Genomic DNA, 18,287 nt, shown 5'->3' on the forward strand with positions numbered 1-18,287 from the left:
ACTGCATTTGTTTATTCATTTATATTTTTGGATGATCATAAGCTACATGTTTTTTTTTCCCCCGGAACATTTTCAATTTCAATTTAATCTGTGAAGTGCGACTATTCCAGGAATTGATTCTTATATTTAAATAAAATCTAAACTGTTCTTTCGCATTGTAAATAATTTTAGAGCTCAAGTGAAGAAAGGTTTTGGTTGAAGTACACCATTTGGCAGGTTATAATGTTTTTTAAATAAATTTTTGACCTGTTTAGGGAAGTTGATCTTTTGGTGCTGGTAACTTTAAAAATGTTCCAAGACATGTGCAAACAAGAAATGTAATATTTGTGCTCATACTAGAAACATGAATTAATCCGCCCTAACTTGATGTGAATGGTGTGTGTTTCATAATTTTCCACACATTTCCAGGGAATCCACGCTGACACTTTTCTATCCTTGGAAGCCCTGGTATTCTGACAAGTATTTCAAGAAATGTTCTTGAGCCACACGCGGCTGCATAATGCAACCCGCCCGACAAAATGTATGAATAAAGATGTCATTATCAGGTGTAATACCTGATGTATACATATAGTGTCATATTTGGTTGTTGTGCATCTTTTTCAACAGCATACTCTGAGTGTTATACTGATGTACAAAAATATATTTATGTGAAATGCTCTGAAAATGCAGACATGCAGAAACATATTTACAACATTGGTGCAAACAGAAAAAGATCTCCAACAATAAAAAAAACAATACATTAACAGAGGGTAGGCTTCTGTAAGTGGAAAGTCCCAATTTCCCCTAAAGGGGATACAATCTTTTCAGTCTGGGCTAAAGTGACCTCAACTTTAATGTCATTCTAGGTACTTCATAGTGTCCTGTTCACTTAAAAATAAGTTTCAACGTTCAGCACAGTCACATGTAGTCCTCTTCTACCTGCAGAAGAGCATGTCGACCAGCAGCTCCAGCAGGTCAGCCTGGCCGATCACAGGCCTGAAGAAGAGTTCAGAGATGAGGCTGGGTGTTATGCTCTGTAGCATGGAGGCTGTGAGGAGGATCCGAGCAAAACGCTCCGTGTCCCCTGGGTGAAGGAGCTGGACCACCTCACTTAGGGCGTGTTGAGCCTCATGCTGCAAGCCTTCAACAAACAGAGCTGCCTTTAAATCTGGGACATCTGTTAAATGAAAAAGTAAAAATTAGAGTTACAATATGTATTTTTTTTGTTCAATCAGGAGGGATTTTTTTTTTGTTTCACAAGGGATATCATCAGATGAATACATACCTGGGTTGAATATTGTGGTCCCTTTGAGGTATGCATACTCCTTTGGACTCAAATCCAAACTCCAGAACTTTTTGAGGCAGGATTTGAGTTTACTAACCCCGGCCATGGTAGGCTGCTCTCTCTCCATCTCAAGGCTCTCCTGCCTGTTGAGGAGAATCTTTTTCAGCATGCTGTCTGCAGGAGTGTCCATCACCTCAAAGTCCACATGCTCCTGGGCCAGGCCCAAGATGAAGAGCGGCGCCCAGCAGCTTTTGAGAAGTGCAAATTGGTCATTTGGAGGCATCTGGTTAAAGGCAGGTAAGTTCTTCATGAACTGGATGGTTTTAACCAGAACTGCTGAGGCTTCTTTGCAGATGTCTGATGAACTTTTTAAGCACACAGTCCGCCGCTGCTCACAGTTGCATCTATGAGGTATTGAAGTGTAGCTGAAGCTGTTTTGGATTGGTTTGCTGTTATCCATTTGGCTCAGGATGTTGTAGAGGATAGGGTTGGAAAGCCTGTCACTGCTGGCTGAACAAAGACATTCGTTATCCATTTTGTAGATTGTAGAGACCTCTGTGGTTAAGTGTAAGAGATCTCCAACGAGCTTCTGCTGCTGCTTCCGTCACTGCTCCTGTATTTATACAGCTAGCCCAGCCTGCAAAGTGGACCTTGACTTGTCAATACACTCTGTGAAAAACAACTATGTGCTTTGCCAGGTGACTGCTGGAATAACCCTGGGAAACCGATAAGGTTTTCTCAATGAAGCAGAGCCAGTGGAGTAACGCCTGGATATCATGAGGGTTTGGCCTTATCTCGTAGCTGGTGTCATTAACCCAGGCAGTACCAAGCTACCAAGGACTGAAGAGGTAATCAGCCTCACTCTGTGTCCCTGCACGCTGCCAGCTCACACCTGCACTGCTGGAAAGAGGCCAGAGCAGAGAGAGAGAGGGCATTGACCTACGAGTTAAGTCATCTAGAGCTGGAAGCTACTTTATTCTTTTTTTCTAATAAAGTAATCTCATTGTTGTCATAGACCAGCAGTTGAAATTTAAAAATAATGATTTGGTTTCAGAAATTGACTTGCCCCCTTCATCTGCTTTTTAATCTTATGTTTTCCTTCGCTATTATTGAGACTAATTAACACTGCTACTGTATATACTGTACCTATCAAATCTACATTTCTCTGAAAGGATTTTAGGAATATTGACCTTATTCCCTCATACCATCCACCCACTATCACCAAACTGAAACACATTTTTTTCTTGCCATACACAAAAAGAAATAACCTTTTTAAATGTTTGAATTTTTTAAACCTATATATTTATTCAGGTAATTTTTCATTTAGATTTTGTGAAGTTTTCTTCCCTATTTAATTACAACATTGAATGATTAATTTCCATCCATGCTCTTGTGTTAAGGCTAAACCCTAATGCACTCATGCTGCAAAGATGTTTTCCCCATAATTTGACATAAAATGTCTGAATGAAAATCACTTGGAGAAATGTGACACACCTTATTATATTACATATCTGTATTAATCTTTTTAACTACTATTATTAACAATGAAAGATTCACCATTTAAACAGTTTTTCAATTAATTTCATGTTATGGGACCCGATACTCTCAAATCATTATTAGATATCAACACTCACTTGGAGATTAAGACAGGCCTCATGTTGTTACATATTTGTGTTTTTATCTATTTTTATTAATATCAATTATTAATTATTGGTAATTTTAGCAGACAGACAGACAGACAGACAGACAGACAGACAGACATGTGCAAATCTGTTATACAGTCAGAATGAGGCAGGAGGGTTGCAGACATGATGGTCTGCAGTTTTGCCAGCATTCTGGCCTCAACCACCTCATCCAGTCTGATAAGTTGCAGGCCAACAACAGACTGGAGAAGAAGAGGGTTAGGGTTAAAAGTCTACCACCATCTCTTTTGTCTTCCACACCTTCAGCTGCAGGTGATTCTCCCCACAACACCTCACAAACTGCTCCACCAGGCTCCGGTACTCCTCCTTCTGTCCATTTTCAACACACCTGAAAATGACTGTGTCATCAGAGTATTTTTGAAGATGACATGACTCTGAGCTGTACTGTGAAGAGAAAAGTAGAAAGAAAAGTTCTTTGAGGGGCCCGATGTTTCTTTCTGTAAGACTCTTTACTCTCCTTTAGTCTGTGTTTCAGTTGTCTTTGTACGTATTTAAGTTCTTCTCTGTCCCCTGACCTAAAGGCCCTCTTCTTCTCTTTCCGTAAGGCCTTTTGGTTGCTTGTAAACCAGGGTTTGTTATTTGGACAACTACAGATGTTTTTGGTGGGGACAGAAGTATTAACATAGAACTTAATGTACTCTGAGGCACAGTCAGTTATACCATCATGGTTGACATGGTGCCAATTTAGTGGTGAAAGAAAGCTGAAAGGAGGGACATGTCACAAAGAAATGTATCGTGTAGAACATTAAGAACAGCAGATGGACAGAAACTTTGAGTTATAGCTAATATGTGTTTTTATTGTACCACATAGGCCTATCATTACCGCAATATATAACAATTTTATTGCATGATCTGTGCTAGCTAGCTACCAAGAGAGCGAGCTTGATTATTAGCTAGCTAGATTGTCTTTCTTGGTCTTTTCATGGTCAGTAAATTTCTCTTACAATTCCAACCTACTGAAGTTGTTAAAATAGCTGTTAGTATTCTGAAACAATAAAAGTTTGCAAAGAAAATTCAAGGAATTTCAGATTTTGATGTGAGATATGTTAGATTGTTCAATTTGTCATTTAAAAACGTCTACTCTAATTCCTTATCTCCTTGGCGCCTGGCACCGAGGACTGATACTGATATGCAAATGTATTTATTATTGTCACATATAAACAAACCGCACATTTCCATGTTTCACTATGAACCAGTTTAAGTGCTTAGAACATTTGAAAGTGACACGATACACAGCACTTTATGTACTTTTCTTTTAATGGAACACCCACTGCACAAGCTGAGACGTCTTAAAACGTCTTAGGAGGGAAGTTACTGAGGAAGACATGAACCACAGAGTGGTGGAGTCAAGGTCAGTGCTTGGAGTGAATGACCGCAATAAAGAGATTACAAGCCAGACACTACTGGCAGCACCAGTCACCGAGTGTTTGTTTTACTCCATCTGTGTCTTTACTCACCTCTTCCAGCAAACAATAAAGAATATGTCTCCTTTACAGAATGATGTCATTTCTTTTTTTTTGTGATCAATTATTTATTAATTTTTAAACATTGTCACTTACAATAAAGAAAAAAAACAAATGTTGTTTTGTCAACAGCCCACAAATATACAGGAGAGAGGAATCATGTGCATTATATCATATACATAATCCCTTATACAGTCAGTACGTAAGAAAAGAGAGACGAAGACAGCAGACAAAAGGGGCAAACAAAGATTGAATCGTCTCTCTCCCCTGGATTGTCACAATATACAAATAAGCAAAGAATAATGGCAATGAGGGGGGCAAAGAAAATAATTCCCCCAATATATCCCACGCCTGCCTACCCCACTCCACCCCAATTAATGATGTCATTTTAATAATCTATCGTGATTATTCATGTAAGATGTGACAAACTTTATCTGTAGGTCACAACAGCTTAAAGGTGCACTATGGAGTTTTAATAAAGAAATGTGAAAGTTGGAGAAGTGTACAGATTATGTGGTATATGTTCATAACTCTATACACAAACTGTCCTCAGAGGAAAATTTGGTCCCTGTAACACTGTTTGAAGATAAAATGCTACGTGAGAAGTTATGGTGGGGGGTCCACAACAGTGAAACCGTAACTCTCCTGGTAGCTTTTTAGCTCCAGGGACCCGTTTTTCCTTCGAATAAGGTTTTTCTATTTAGTTCAGAAAATATAGAAAAGAATTGTCTCCCTTCTCCAACTTTCAAATTTCACCACCAAATCTACATAGTGCACCTTTAAGCAAAACAAATTTTAGGTCTAAATAATCGATAAAACAGCTTCTTTAACGGATGTGATCCTCTCAGCAGAATGACCTGTAATGCACTCAGCTGTCATCAAGACCCATGAAGCATCATGATAGTTGTAAATGTTTGTGATAAGGCTGTGTTTATGGAGGTAAGGAGCAGGCAGAGACGGACACGGAGGACAGACGCTTATCTATGACCAGGACAGTTAAATTAAAATGTCCTTCATTCTATAAGTGGAACAACTGCTGTATTCTGACATCAAGCAGGGAAGCGGTCCAGGTCTGATGGAGCATGACGTAATGGCTGGCACCTGAACAGGATCCTTTTTTTCTACTATTGATAAAATACATGCAAACTCTAAAATGTAGGCTTTTAAATATAGTTCAATAAAGAGAGACTGTAAAAATTGATAAGACAGTCATTGGATAGTTTTAAAGAGAATGGAGTCAAATTAGCCTTGACTAACTGAAACAAAGTTTGCTTTTCTTCCAAGGTTGTCGTCAAATATTGACTTTAATATTTCCTTCCTTTTCCAGGTCATTGAACTCTCTGTGTGTGATGGACAAAGTGTCTGGTTGGTACATGACACTTATATGTATATATAACCAAACTTCAAAGTTCAAAGACACCAGAAACTCATTTATAAGGTAAAGTATTCCGTGCAAACATTCATTTACAAAGAAAATGTTAAACTTTCAACAAATTGCTGAGACAACCGAAATGCAGAAGAAATCATGTATCATGTAAATGACAGAATATTTCAGGGTTTCTTCAGTGTAACGCCCTTTTTTAAATGAAATGGATTTTTGCTGTGAAATACTGTACTGTGAAGCCGTTCTCTGTTGTTGACCCGTGAATACCTGGAAAAGCTTCAATACTTTTGGAGCACTGAACCTAACTTGTCTTATCTCTTAAGTACTGAAAGCTGGATTTGGATGTTTGGGCTGATCGTTTATTTATCGTGTAATCACATATATCCTGATTTGTGCTGTATTTGATTTATTCTTAAATTTGACACTATTGTTTGTTATAAGCAAATATCAATGGTCTATATGCTGCGTTCTGTAAAAGCTTTGTAAAATGGATTATATATGACAGGTTGTCGCAGAGTTTTGAGTTATTCTGTCTTTGTAAGATGCTTTCTATTCCAGGACTCTCCGAGATCTTTTTGATTGGTTTATTTCACTTAATAATAATTTCAAAAAGCTACACACAAACACTTGCTTCATAGCAGGGTTCCAGAGTATTTGGTTGACAGTATGTGTTATGGGATCTTGTGAAAACTGATCTTTTAAAATTGTGGGCTTTATTTCTGACGCAACTGTGTCTAAAAAGTAGTTTTCAACTCTATTTGTATGTTGTTATCTGGGATTTCCAGAAACAAGACCTAATACGGATTAAGTGCCTTCAACAAGCCAGGCTATGACTAATAAGCAATAAGTGTTAAATATGACTTGTAAAGTGATGTCAGGGTCCAGACGTCCTGGTCTAGTTTTACTACCTTTTCCTATCAAAACACAAACGATAAAGGCTGAGGTGAAGGCCAGAGGTAGAGTTAGCCTCTGGGTTAATGAACTCTGACTGAACACAATTCTTGGTTATCTGTCAGAAAGGGGCAAATGTAATAATGTGAAATGTGATAATGATTTTTAAATAAAGGCTTTACATTTGTTTCTTTTCAATAAGTCTGTTATACTACTTGTGTTGCCTTTTTTGCCTGAAACAAAACAAGAAGACTTGCCACCATTAAATTTCTCCTTGTAATTTCAAACTTTTGAATGTATCAAAGGATGCAGAATTTATAATTTTTTGCTCTGTTAACTAGGGGTGACCCCAAATAGTTGAAGATTTGACGATTAGTTTGAAAGAGCGTCATTCCATTTACAGTCTCACAGTTGAACACCTGCTTATGAAAGGATCATTTCATTCCAGCCATATGGGGGTGTTCAATGTCTAATTTTACATATGTCTGTTCCCTCCAAATAAATCAAGACTCATCGCCTATCTTTGTTTAAATATCAACTTCTTGATACTTGTTTAGGGCTGTTAGAATTAACTAGTAAATTCCGATTCATTGGATCTGAAATTAATGTATCATTTTCACAATTAATCGCATGGTATTCTTTAGGTGCAGCATGGACAAGCCTCTGCAGTGTCTGCCTGTAGTCATCAGATGGAAAAGAATGACACTCCTACATCTTTAAGCGGCTCATTTCACTTATATAACTCCTCAGTTGACAAATCAAAAGTATATACCTCATGACATCAAACATTTCTCTTTTTTACTGTTCCTTTTAACTGTTTTCATTTACTTTTTGATCTGAGTTCCTTTTTTTGTGTTTAAGTTGATGTGGTAACCTTCGATCTACCAGAAAGTCCTTACTTTATTTTAGACAGCAAGTAAAGTACTCTCAGCTTAACACAGTACACAATTCAAAATATAAGCCTAACAATTTTTATTTTTAGGTGAAATGTTTGAATTAAAAAAATGTGATTAACAATGTGATTAATCGCGATTAACTATCGAAATGATGTGATCAAATTAAAATTTCTAAATCATTTGACAGCCCAACTTTGAATTGATTCAGAAAATAACTTGTACTTTTTCTAAATCTCCTTAGTGTGGGCAGAAATATCACCCCGAGTTATTGATTGATGCAGCATATCCACATGTTCAGAATTTCATTGTTTACAAGAAATGTCAGCCATCGACACAGTCACCCACGGGTGGGCCCTCAGTTTATGACTTCTCTATTGTAAATGGGCATGTGTAATATCGTTGAGTAGGAACGATTTTAGGATCAGAACTTTAGGAGTGCTCAGCTCCTTAAGAGATAATGACATGTAGTTCTACAAGGGTTAAATTCTCATGCAAACATCAACTCATTGAGCCACAAGAATTATCTCTATATATAGTCTAGTAGGAGTTATTATCAACAATATTACTAAGTAATGTGAATTTTAACATGGGGGAATGGAACACAAATTAAAACGACCTAATAACACACTAAATTACACGACCTAAAGACACACTGAATGCGAGGAGTGAATAAACATATTTTTTGTGACAACAGTTACTATTACTTTTGTTTATTATCGTAGCACAATAATAATAATGGACTGTTTGCAAAAATGACAACAAATAAACATCCAGTGGTTATTAATTCTTATATATAGAATATATTTAGAATTTGTATATATATTTTTTTATATCTGCCATTGTAATGTACAAGGACTTTTAATTTGTTTTACGAGAAGTGGTTCCCGTCTGAGGCTAACTGTATTTGGGGGTGTATTTGCATGCTCTACACTCATGGTTCTAGTTCATGTTAAGATTTTTTTACTTGACTTCAGACTCATAGCACCCTTTTTATTTTGTAGCCATGTGCACTAAGTTACTTATAGTTGTGCATTTGATTCTGTTCACAGTGGAGATTTTACGTGACTATCTTTAGAGTTGTTGGGATTTGAGATAGAAAGAATGACATGTAAAAAAAATATGGCTTAATATTAAGTCTTTATTTATATTTAAATGTATATATTTATATATCAAAATTTAGTATAAAAAGTAGGCCTGTGCAGTTTTTTTTCCTAACGTGTCGGGAAGCGGATGTGACGTCGTGATGACGTCTAGTACCCAGGCTCGCAAAAACAATCATGGCGGACTCTGATGCAGTTGCCCCTGTCTATTTTGCTATAAGAAACATTCCTGCTGCCTTTCGCTCAGCGGACCTGAGAAATTATTTCAGTCAGTACATAGAAAGCGGAGGTTTTCAGTGTTTTCACTACAGACATCGACCAGAGGTCCTCAGGGAGTCTGATGTGACCGGAAGTGCTGAGCGTGGAGAAGAAGAAGAAGAAGAAGAAGAGGGCAGCTCCAAACCTCCGGAGACTGACCAAGAAACTGAACACATCTCTGAGAAAAAGAAGCAGCAGCAGCAGGCGGTGAAGTCGTGCTGTTGTATCGTCTCAGTTCATGTTAAAGAAGCGGACAGATTGGTCAAGATGTACGCGGGAAATCACTGGATTGACTCAAAGGGGAACTGGCTGGCTAAACGATGTGTTGTGAGAAGAGTCAAGGTGTCACAGGACGAAGGTGAAGCATCAACATGTTCTTTTAAAATGTGTGGCTGCTTCAAACGGGACTACCTTTTGGGGTTAAAGTAACGTACCCTAATTACCATAAAACTTCAATTAATAGCCTGGGCTTTTATTTACCTGAGTCATTTCAAAACTACACGATTTGATATAGTTTGTGATTAAAATGCACTAAAAAAAATACAGATTTATTTTATCTGTGAAGTTATTGTTCGCAGACAGATTTCAGTTGTAACTTTAAAATAATAATAATTGTATTTTTTGGGCTTTTTGTGCCTTTAATGGAGAGATAGGACAGAGACGGTATCAGGGAGAGAGAGAGAGTGGGGATTGACATAGCGGGAAAGAGGCCACGGGTCGGATTCGAACCCGGCCCGCCTGCGCTGAGGACTACAGCCACACGCGCATTAACCACTGCACCACCAGCGCCCCATATTATATTAATTGTAGTCGTGCAGTGTTAATCTACTGTACTAAAGCTAAGAGCATGGAGATGATCCTTTCATGAATATATAATGTCCTCTCTGTGCAGGTGAAATAGTTTATTGCATGAAATCTTTTTTTTTTTCTTGTTAAATTGTGACCTTAACTTGAAGTATTATATCTGGCTGTACATCTAATTCTTTTGTTGTTCTTTCAGATGATGGTTTATTTCCCTATAAAACGAAGCACGAGCAGCGGCACCGTGTGTCCTTAACAGAGTGTTTCACAGAGGCTAACCTCAAAAGCTTATCAGAGCTAAACCCACCTGCTCTGATGCAGAATGGGAACGTAGGCACACCGGTCAAAGTGTTCCTACAGCTCATCCAGTCCTGCCGACTGCCACCGCGGCTCATCCGGAAGTTAGGGCTTGTTTTCCCCAAGACGAGCTCGAACCGCCGTTATGGAAATGTACCTTTCAAGTATCGGGACTCTTGGACACTTGAAGCCACGGAGGAAACCGTATTAACAGCTACTGGACATGAAATATCTGGGCCAGGCAGTTTGGCCGCTCCAACCTCAGGACGGAGGAAGGGACCCCTTCACACAGAGACAACAGAGATGGATGAACAGCAGAAAGATGACCAGGAGGAGAAGGAGGAGGATGAACAGTCAAATGCAGATGATGTGCGTTTAAATCAATTGATATCGAATAGGATGTCAGTATTGTTGTTTTATGGGGCTGGCTTACTGCCCTCATTGTCTCATCACTGTGTTGATTTTTAATTCATCTTGGCTGTAGGACGATGACTGGTGTGAAGAGTGGGAGCGCCATGAGGCTCTGCATGAGGATGTAACGAGCCAGGAGCGAAGCAAAGAGAGGCTGTACGAAGAGGAGATCGAGTTGAAGTGGGAGAAGGGCGGCTCGGGCCTGGTGTTCTACACAGACGCCCAATACTGGCAGGAAGAAGAAGGAGGTATCAACAAAAAAAACATTGACCATTAAAGTTGTTTATAGATTGAAACTCACTTTTTGTGTTCATCTCAGACATGTTAGTCAGATAATTTTTTTTGGCTTTTGGTGGAAGTAAGGTCCAAATGTTAAAGCAGACCGTTAAATTCCACTCTACTTTTAAAAAACACATCCATCAAGAGAAAAGTGTTGACTCAAGTCCAGCCTTACATCATGGACGTGTGCTAAAAGTTCTTCTCCACTACAAATAGATATTTTTTGTTAAAACAGACGTTTTAAACTATAAATGCTGGGTGAAATCTTGATTATGTTTCTTTTCTTTCTGTCCCTCTTTTAGATTTTGATGAACAAACGGCAGACGACTGGGATGTGGACATGAGTGTTTACTATGATAAAGGTATCATCCACTGCTTCTCTGTGATTCCACTGATAGTGTGAAGAATACCTGCAGATCAGTTTCCCTCTCTAACCCAGCTCTCCCTCTAACAGATGGAGGCGACATGGATGCCCGTGACTATGTCCGAATGCGTTATGAAAATAGGCTGAGGGAGGGTCTTGGAGATCGAGCTGGACACAGTCAGTCTATTGGCAACTTTGAGAGGTTCACAAAAGTAAGAAAATGACTTTTTCATTTGACTTAATCTTTCTTACTGTAGCCTCTATTAGATATTTAATGAGTTTATTCCTTGTTTTTGTTTTTCAGGGCTTTGGCCGTCGCTTGATGGAAAAACAGGGCTGGAAGGATGGTGAGGGGCTGGGAAACAGTCAGATTGGGATTCCTGAAGCCCTTGACAATGAGGGCCAACATCCTCGTTGTAAAAGAGGCTTTGGGTATGTATAAACTTCAAGAAAAAAAAAATCTATTACTGCATTCATGTTTTGGTATACGAGTGATTGGACAATGATGCAATTATATATTTTTTAATTCTATTGTATTCTTTTTTTTTTTTATAGATATCATGGAGAGAAATTGGGCTTGCATCCTGTAAAAAAGCCCAAAACAGAATTCCATATATCTACAGTGTATGACAAACCCAAAGACATAGATCAAGGGGACACCTTGCTGAGACGTCAACCCAACACAAATATGAAATACAGAGGCTGGCAGCCAGGTGGCATCATTGGACCGAGAACATTACAAAGAAATAAATTATAACCATTTTATAGGATTTGTATTCAATTATTTGTCTGTCTGTTTAATAAATGTTTTCAAACCTTTACTTATCTTGTTCTGATTTTGTCAGTATACTGGTAGGCTTCCTGGTATTTCTTAATCTTCTGACTCCCCATTTTATATTACACGTGTCCTATTATGTGTATGCTTCTTTTATACTCATTTATAAATAATGTAAGAATAGGTTGAAAAAACATGATAAAAATAGATGTGTTGAACTCTTGAGGTCAGCGTAGTATATGAACCGTCTCTGGTGCTGCATGCTGAATGGAAGCGGCACTTTTATTTTGACAGCCTGTTAACTTAACCCGGATGTACTTTATCGTAGCTTTAGCCATTTAGCTACAACCGATGTGCGCATGCAAACAAAACAGCAGCAGACGGTAATTAACCATCAGTTTTTATAAAATAAATTAAAATGCGAGGCGCTTATATTGTCAGAAATGTCTGAAAACCTCAGTTGTACTAATATTTAGTCACATAAACTTCCCTTTCTTACTTCTTTCACTAACTTAATGGTGTGTAACGTTGTTTGTCATTCTAAGTTGTATTTACTTGCTCCTCCACATGCAGAGCTGAGTTTTTACTTTCATAGTGTTAATAAGACTTACCTCACTTCCTTTTATGTCTAAATCTTAAGCTAATTAATGTGAATCTGTCAGGTTGCATTCTGGATGCTGATGCTTCATGGGACAACTCATGTGTCCCATTTGACATCCAGCCTTCATCTAATGCAGGGGTGGGCAACTGGCATCCCGGGGGCCACATGCGGCCCCCATAAACCCTCAACGTGGCCCCTGTGCAATTGTTACGTATCAATTAATGAAGAAAACATCTGTCATGAAAACCAGAAAAATGTCCATAATAATGTATGATCACTGGTATATGTTGAGTTAAACTTGAGACACAATTGACTGTAATTGTCTAATGTGATCCTCTCCTGGCCCCTCACATCACAGCCTTCATCTAATGTGATCCTCTTCAGGCCCCTCACATCCAGCCTTCATCTAATGTGATCCTCTCCTGGCCCCTCACATCCAGCCTTCATGTAATGTGATCCTCTCCTGGCCCCTCACATCACAGCCTTCATCTAATGTGATCCTCTCCTGGCCCCTCACATCCAGCCTTCATCTAATGTGATCCTCTTCAGGCCCCTCTGTACTGAGACCATGTCTAGCCAGACAGCAGAAAAGCATGATCTGCGCTTCGGTCAAGTGGTCATCGGACCCCCAGGCTCAGGGAAGACAACCTACTGCCAAGGAATGCAAGAGTTCCTCACTCATCTGGGACGCAAGGTGGTTGTGGTAAACATGGACCCAGCTAACGAAGGACTGCCCTACTCCTGTGGGGTGGATATTTCAGAGCTGGTCACTCTGGACGATGTCATGGACGGTGTGAAGCTTGGGCCAAATGGAGGGCTCCTTTACTGTATGGAGTATGTTGAAGCCAATCTGGACTGGTTGGAGAACAAGCTGAAGCAGCACAGTGACTGTTACTTTCTGTTTGACTGTCCTGGACAAGTGGAGCTGTACACACATCAGAATTCAGTAAAGAACATTTTCTCACAGCTGGGAAAGTGGAATTTCAGGGTGAGTTTGATTTACTTCATTAATGTGAAGTATTGTATCTGTAGACTGATTTTGGATTCTTACAGTTCCTCACTTTCTCCTTTCTTGAAGCTGACAGCGGTACACCTCGTGGACTCTCATTACTGCGCTGACCCAGCCAAGTTTATATCTGTGCTGTGTACGTCCCTGTCCACCATGCTGCATGTGGAGCTTCCTCATGTCAACGTCCTCTCCAAGATGGACTTGATTGAACAGTATGGCAAACTAGGTACGAGACAAACAGACAATTGTTTCCACACACACACACACACAAAGTAAACAAGGATATTACCTTTTGTTTTCATGCACACACCAGTCATTTTGTAACGTACTTCCTGTTTCTGTTTCTCGAGCAGCTTTCAACCTTGAGTTCTACACAGAGGTCATGGATCTGACGTATCTTCTCGATCATCTGGCTGCAGACCCCTTCTTCAAAAAATTCTGCAAGCTGAATGAGAAGTTGGCAGGGGTCATTCAAGATTATGGTCTCGTCTCATTTGTGCCACTTAATGTTCAGGTAACACTGTTGTCTGTATGTCTGAAACATGTCTTGTTGCTCATTGCAGAGAAATAACCCTCAGTGACGCCACAGATTTGGAACTGCTGGTCGTACATGCTAGTCAATATGACCTTATCTCTTTACAGTGAATACACTGGGGATCTTCTTTTCCAAACAGGGCACTTGTGTGGGGGAGGTTAAAAGAACACGGCTTTCGTCAACCTGATACATTTAAGTCAAATGGTAGCGCAGACAGCCTTTTTTTTTTTCAGGCATATAATGTAACACTTTCTGCAAATATAACAAAACTTTATTTTCATTTCTACTGAATCTTAAGGTGTTTTTTCTTCAAATCCTGCATGTTCTAATGTATAAAATAGCAAAAAATTCTATAGCTATAGGCCTAAACAGCTAATCCTGTATAGCAACACTAGTGCTACCATTCATATCTAAAGCCTTGCATATATATTGTAAACATCACCATGTTACTGTTGGGATTTTTACAATGTAAAATATTGCCTGATTGATGAACTTTGAAAGCTGTGGCTAACGTGTCACACTCTGCCATCACTCTTCTTGTTGCTATGATTTTGTGACATGCCAAATGATCTGAATTCAGTTGTTTTTTTGCTGCAATAGAGCAGAAGCTGTCAGTCACATACATAATAAATCCATGGTGGTAGCAGAGTGCCACATAATATGAAGAGTGCTTTGGGGTGGCAAAGGAGAGATAATGTCTGGTGAAAGAACATTTCCCATTCAATAAATTAAAAACATTCAATGTAGAGGCTTCAGCTTTCGACCAGTCACAGACCAAATGCAGCATGATGATCTTTATCAAACATCGCTCAGTTATAAACAAAGATGATGCTCAATTTGCGTGTTAATAGGGGTCGTAGGGGCGGGATTCCTTCATAATATCAGTGCAGCTGTATGAGGTAAAGAAGGAAAGAACTGTCCTTAACATGTCACACTTGAACATGAATCCACCGTATGCCAAAATGGCTCCTTTCCAGGAATTTCAAAAAGTCACTCGCCACACATTTCATCTCCTCAATAAGGAATCGTCAATCATTTTTAGCATTTCAAATTGAAGACTGTATTGATTTGGCGCAGATTGATTGGCCTGTTAAAAGGAAGTAAGCTGTCTGCACTCTGTATTCGTCTCCTGACATTATTTCTTTATGGAGACTGATATGGTCCTGTGTGGATATTCAGAGACAGAAGTCTAGACCACCCTGCACTCGCTATTACCGGACAAGTAATTCAAAAGATCTCAGCTGTGATGCCTTTCTGTTTTCTAGAACTAGAGTAATGGTAGCGACCAATAAGAAAACTAAAGGATGCTAAACCCTGAGCATTGGAGAAGTTTGGGGATGTATGGCGCTATTTTCATGTCTAGCTTATTTAAAAAAAGTTAAGGTTAACATTCATACAACAGGTATACTATAGGTTTCTGTGTAAAGTTGTCCCACATATTTGTATTAGCAGGTAGTTTCAGTGAATTTCTCCAGGGGAAACCCCTCTCAACTGCTTTTTCTTTCTGTCTCCAGGACAAAGAGAGCATGATTCAGGTCCTACGAACAGTGGACAAAGCCAATGGCTACTGCTTTGGAGACCTGGAGGAAAGGAATCTGCAGGCCATGATGTCAGCGGCTGTGGGGGCAGACTTCCAGTTCGACTCGTATCCTTACCTACTCGCTGCAGTGACTCACTGTGACTCATGGTTTCAAATCAAACGTTGAGATTTAAGGGAGGTGGCTGACAAAAGGAGAGCTCTGGTGTTTATAATGACGTTAGGTTGATAGGGCTGAAAGTAACCTTAGAAGATCTAGTTTGAAATACTCTGACTTTGTTTTCCTTAACAGTTCTTTCAGTACTCTCGGTGTGCAGGAGCGGTATGTAGAAACCAGTAGAAAGACTGTGGCAGAGGAAATGATGGACCTTTAATTTGAAGAGCCAAAATAAAAGGAGGAAACTGCTGGCCTTTCACACCAGTGTAGAAGTGGAGTCTGACGCTTCATGGTTGTACCACACCACAAAAAAAAATCCCAATGAGGTGGACTGAAGGGAATGAGTGCTGTACTTTCTTTGGGTGAAGATTTAAGTGATGCTGGTGTTTCTTCACTGCTGTCTCTGTTGAAGATGACAAGGACATCTTTAATAAATGACAATACATTTATTTTCCTCTGCAAAGCTCCTTATTTAGTGTTTTTTGTAATGAGTTTGTTGTATTTACAAAGCACATGTAAACAGTCATTCATCATGAAACAATAAAGTGACTCATATTGGTATTACTTTATTGTACATTATTTGTGAACAAATTAAGACCAGAAAGATGTTCTTCTTTCTTTGAGTTTTTTTTTCCCTCTTTACAATCAGTGAAGAAGAATATTCCTTAGAAACTACAGGACTTCCCTCATGCTTTCCCTCCCGCCATGCGTGTTTATGTGTGACAGAAAGTTACAGCGAACAGACAGAAAATGTATTTCCCTTGATTTGCTGTGGAATATTATGGGATCGGACAATCAGGCCTGTCAGAGATGTGCGTGTGTGAGAGTGAGAGAAGCAGATGGGAATGGACAGGACGACCTAGTGTTTTTTTTTTTTTTTTTTTTTTACAGTATGAGCTTAAACTTTATCATGGCTGGTTGGCATTATGTGGCAATATTTCCTACTTCATTTGTAAAATTATTGAAGCACATGAATATATTATGGTACTGAATAACCGGTCATTTGCACCACTTTTTGTGCTGGGTTATTTTGTTATCGTGAAAACATGCTGGGTAGAAGGAATAAATGTTAAATCCCAGACATCTGCTGCTAGACGTAACAACCCAACTTTTTACAAAGACAAAGTGATTGAACAACCTCACGGACATATTGCGAGTAGAAATGACTTTCATCAACAAAAAAAAAAAGTCCTTGCATGTATGGTGGGTATTTTGTCCAGCAGGTGGCACTTGGGTTTGCAAATCCTCCCGGATTCTCTAAAATCTGTTCCATCTTTTCCCAGCAGCCGGAGCAGAAAAATTAAGTCAGGCGGGGAGAGGAAGCTACATTAAATCTGTTTCTGCACAACTGGCCCTGTGTCTGGTCTCTGGGATGGAAGATCCTCTCTGTCGTTTTAAAAGCAACTTCAACTCTCTTTTGAACTTTCAGGAGACTGTCCCCAATTGTCTTTATTATAACTATTCCTTTCCCCAGCTTTAAACCTTCATTTATAATGTAAAAATTCATCACAAAAAAAAAAAAAGTCTAGACGCCCTCGTACACATATTCAATCACGAGGCTTCGTGTGAGCGCACGCACGACTCATGCAGTGCTGAAGTCAGACTCAAATAAAGCGTGATCCACTTCAGGAGCTCGCACTGATGTGGGAAATCTCATTAACCCTGTGTGGTACGATGTGAAATGATATGTGGACTGCTTGTTTTGCCTACACAGCTCTGTACTCTGCGTGCATTAGGGGGGTGTGTCAGGCAGAATGTTAAGTTGTGTTCCGATGTTTGTACATGTGATCAAGTATGCCTTCTCACTGGTACTTCCTGTCTTTTTTTTTTTTCTTCCCTTTCAAGCCCCCTTGCGGAAGTGTGTGTGTGTGTGTGTGCGCGCGCGTGTACTTACGTGCGCGTCGAGAGTGAGGCAAGAAACCCGAAAGGAAATCTAGTTCCACTGTGGTTCCACCTGCAAGCTTAAATGTGAATTTTGCACCTACACACACATCGAACAATTAAACGCCTCATTAACTTGAAATGGATTAGCATTTTATTCCTTAAAAACAAAAACTCCCTGAGCACAGCACACACACTTCTTATGCTCTGCTCTGTGTGCTCTGAACGTTTTGTGGTTTGCCAAAAAATGTCTGCATCATTTGACAGAGGACAGAGAGAGAAAGGGGGCAATTGCTCTATTTTTCTAATTGTTGTGAGACTTTCAAACTGTTCAGGCAATCCTCCGTCTGGTAGATAAGGTCTGGGTTGTTCCCCCCCCCCCCCCCTCTCTGTACGGCATAGTTCAATGTTAGCAGGCAGAGAGAGAGAGAGAGAGAGAGAGAGAGGGAGAGAGAGCTGGAGTCTGTGTGCACCCATCCCCCCACACTCGGCAGAGGAGTGTTTCTGCTGGAGTGAGAGACAGACAGAGGAGAGAGGGGGTGGTAGAGGAGAGCAAAGCAGAGCAGGCAGGGGAGGGAATAAGGGAATGTGCATTGGTAGTCTCGTTTGCTGCAAGGCTTACTCCTTCTGCTCTGGAAAAACCTGCGTGTGTTGCATTTGCTTGCTTAAAAAACACTCAGA

At 39.6% G+C, this 18,287-nt stretch overlaps 3 protein-coding genes across 5 annotated transcripts; 2 read left to right on the plus strand and 1 right to left on the minus strand.

Moving 5' to 3' along the window:
- Positions 1-625: 625 nt before the first annotated feature.
- nr0b2a (nuclear receptor subfamily 0, group B, member 2a) lies at positions 626-1,876 on the minus strand. The gene is made up of 2 exons (XM_020648991.3): positions 1,265-1,876; positions 626-1,156 (listed from the first exon to the last, which is right to left on the minus strand). Exons 1-2 carry the CDS (start codon positions 1,797-1,799, stop codon positions 915-917), a joined length of 777 nt encoding a protein of 258 aa, XP_020504647.2. The 5' UTR covers positions 1,800-1,876; the 3' UTR covers positions 626-914.
- A 6,968-nt stretch (positions 1,877-8,844) lies between these two features.
- On the plus strand, positions 8,845-11,932 carry gpatch3 (G patch domain containing 3). The gene is made up of 7 exons (XM_020648979.3): positions 8,845-9,317; positions 9,960-10,426; positions 10,542-10,716; positions 11,050-11,109; positions 11,202-11,323; positions 11,416-11,543; positions 11,667-11,932. The coding sequence occupies exons 1-7, from the start codon at positions 8,879-8,881 to the stop codon at positions 11,866-11,868; spliced, it is 1,593 nt and encodes a 530-aa protein (XP_020504635.2). The 5' UTR covers positions 8,845-8,878; the 3' UTR covers positions 11,869-11,932.
- Positions 11,933-12,188: 256 nt separating this feature from the next.
- Positions 12,189-16,289, plus strand: gpn2 (GPN-loop GTPase 2). Of its 3 annotated transcripts, none has more exons than XM_020648969.3 (6): positions 12,189-12,269; positions 12,846-13,475; positions 13,566-13,722; positions 13,850-14,010; positions 15,546-15,676; positions 15,870-16,289. In XM_020648969.3, the coding sequence occupies exons 2-6, from the start codon at positions 13,056-13,058 to the stop codon at positions 15,940-15,942; spliced, it is 942 nt and encodes a 313-aa protein (XP_020504625.1). In that variant the 5' UTR covers positions 12,189-12,269; positions 12,846-13,055; the 3' UTR covers positions 15,943-16,289. The 3 variants fall into 3 exon arrangements, with proteins under 3 accessions (XP_020504625.1, XP_065814300.1, XP_065814299.1); XM_065958228.1 differs by having other exon boundaries at positions 12,194-12,269; positions 12,887-13,475; XM_065958227.1 differs by having other exon boundaries at positions 12,219-12,269; positions 12,872-13,475.
- Positions 16,290-18,287: the final 1,998 nt, after the last annotated feature.

This window comes from Labrus bergylta, chromosome 8 (assembly GCF_963930695.1).
Source record: "Labrus bergylta chromosome 8, fLabBer1.1, whole genome shotgun sequence".
Taxonomy (NCBI): Eukaryota; Metazoa; Chordata; class Actinopteri; order Labriformes; family Labridae; genus Labrus; species Labrus bergylta.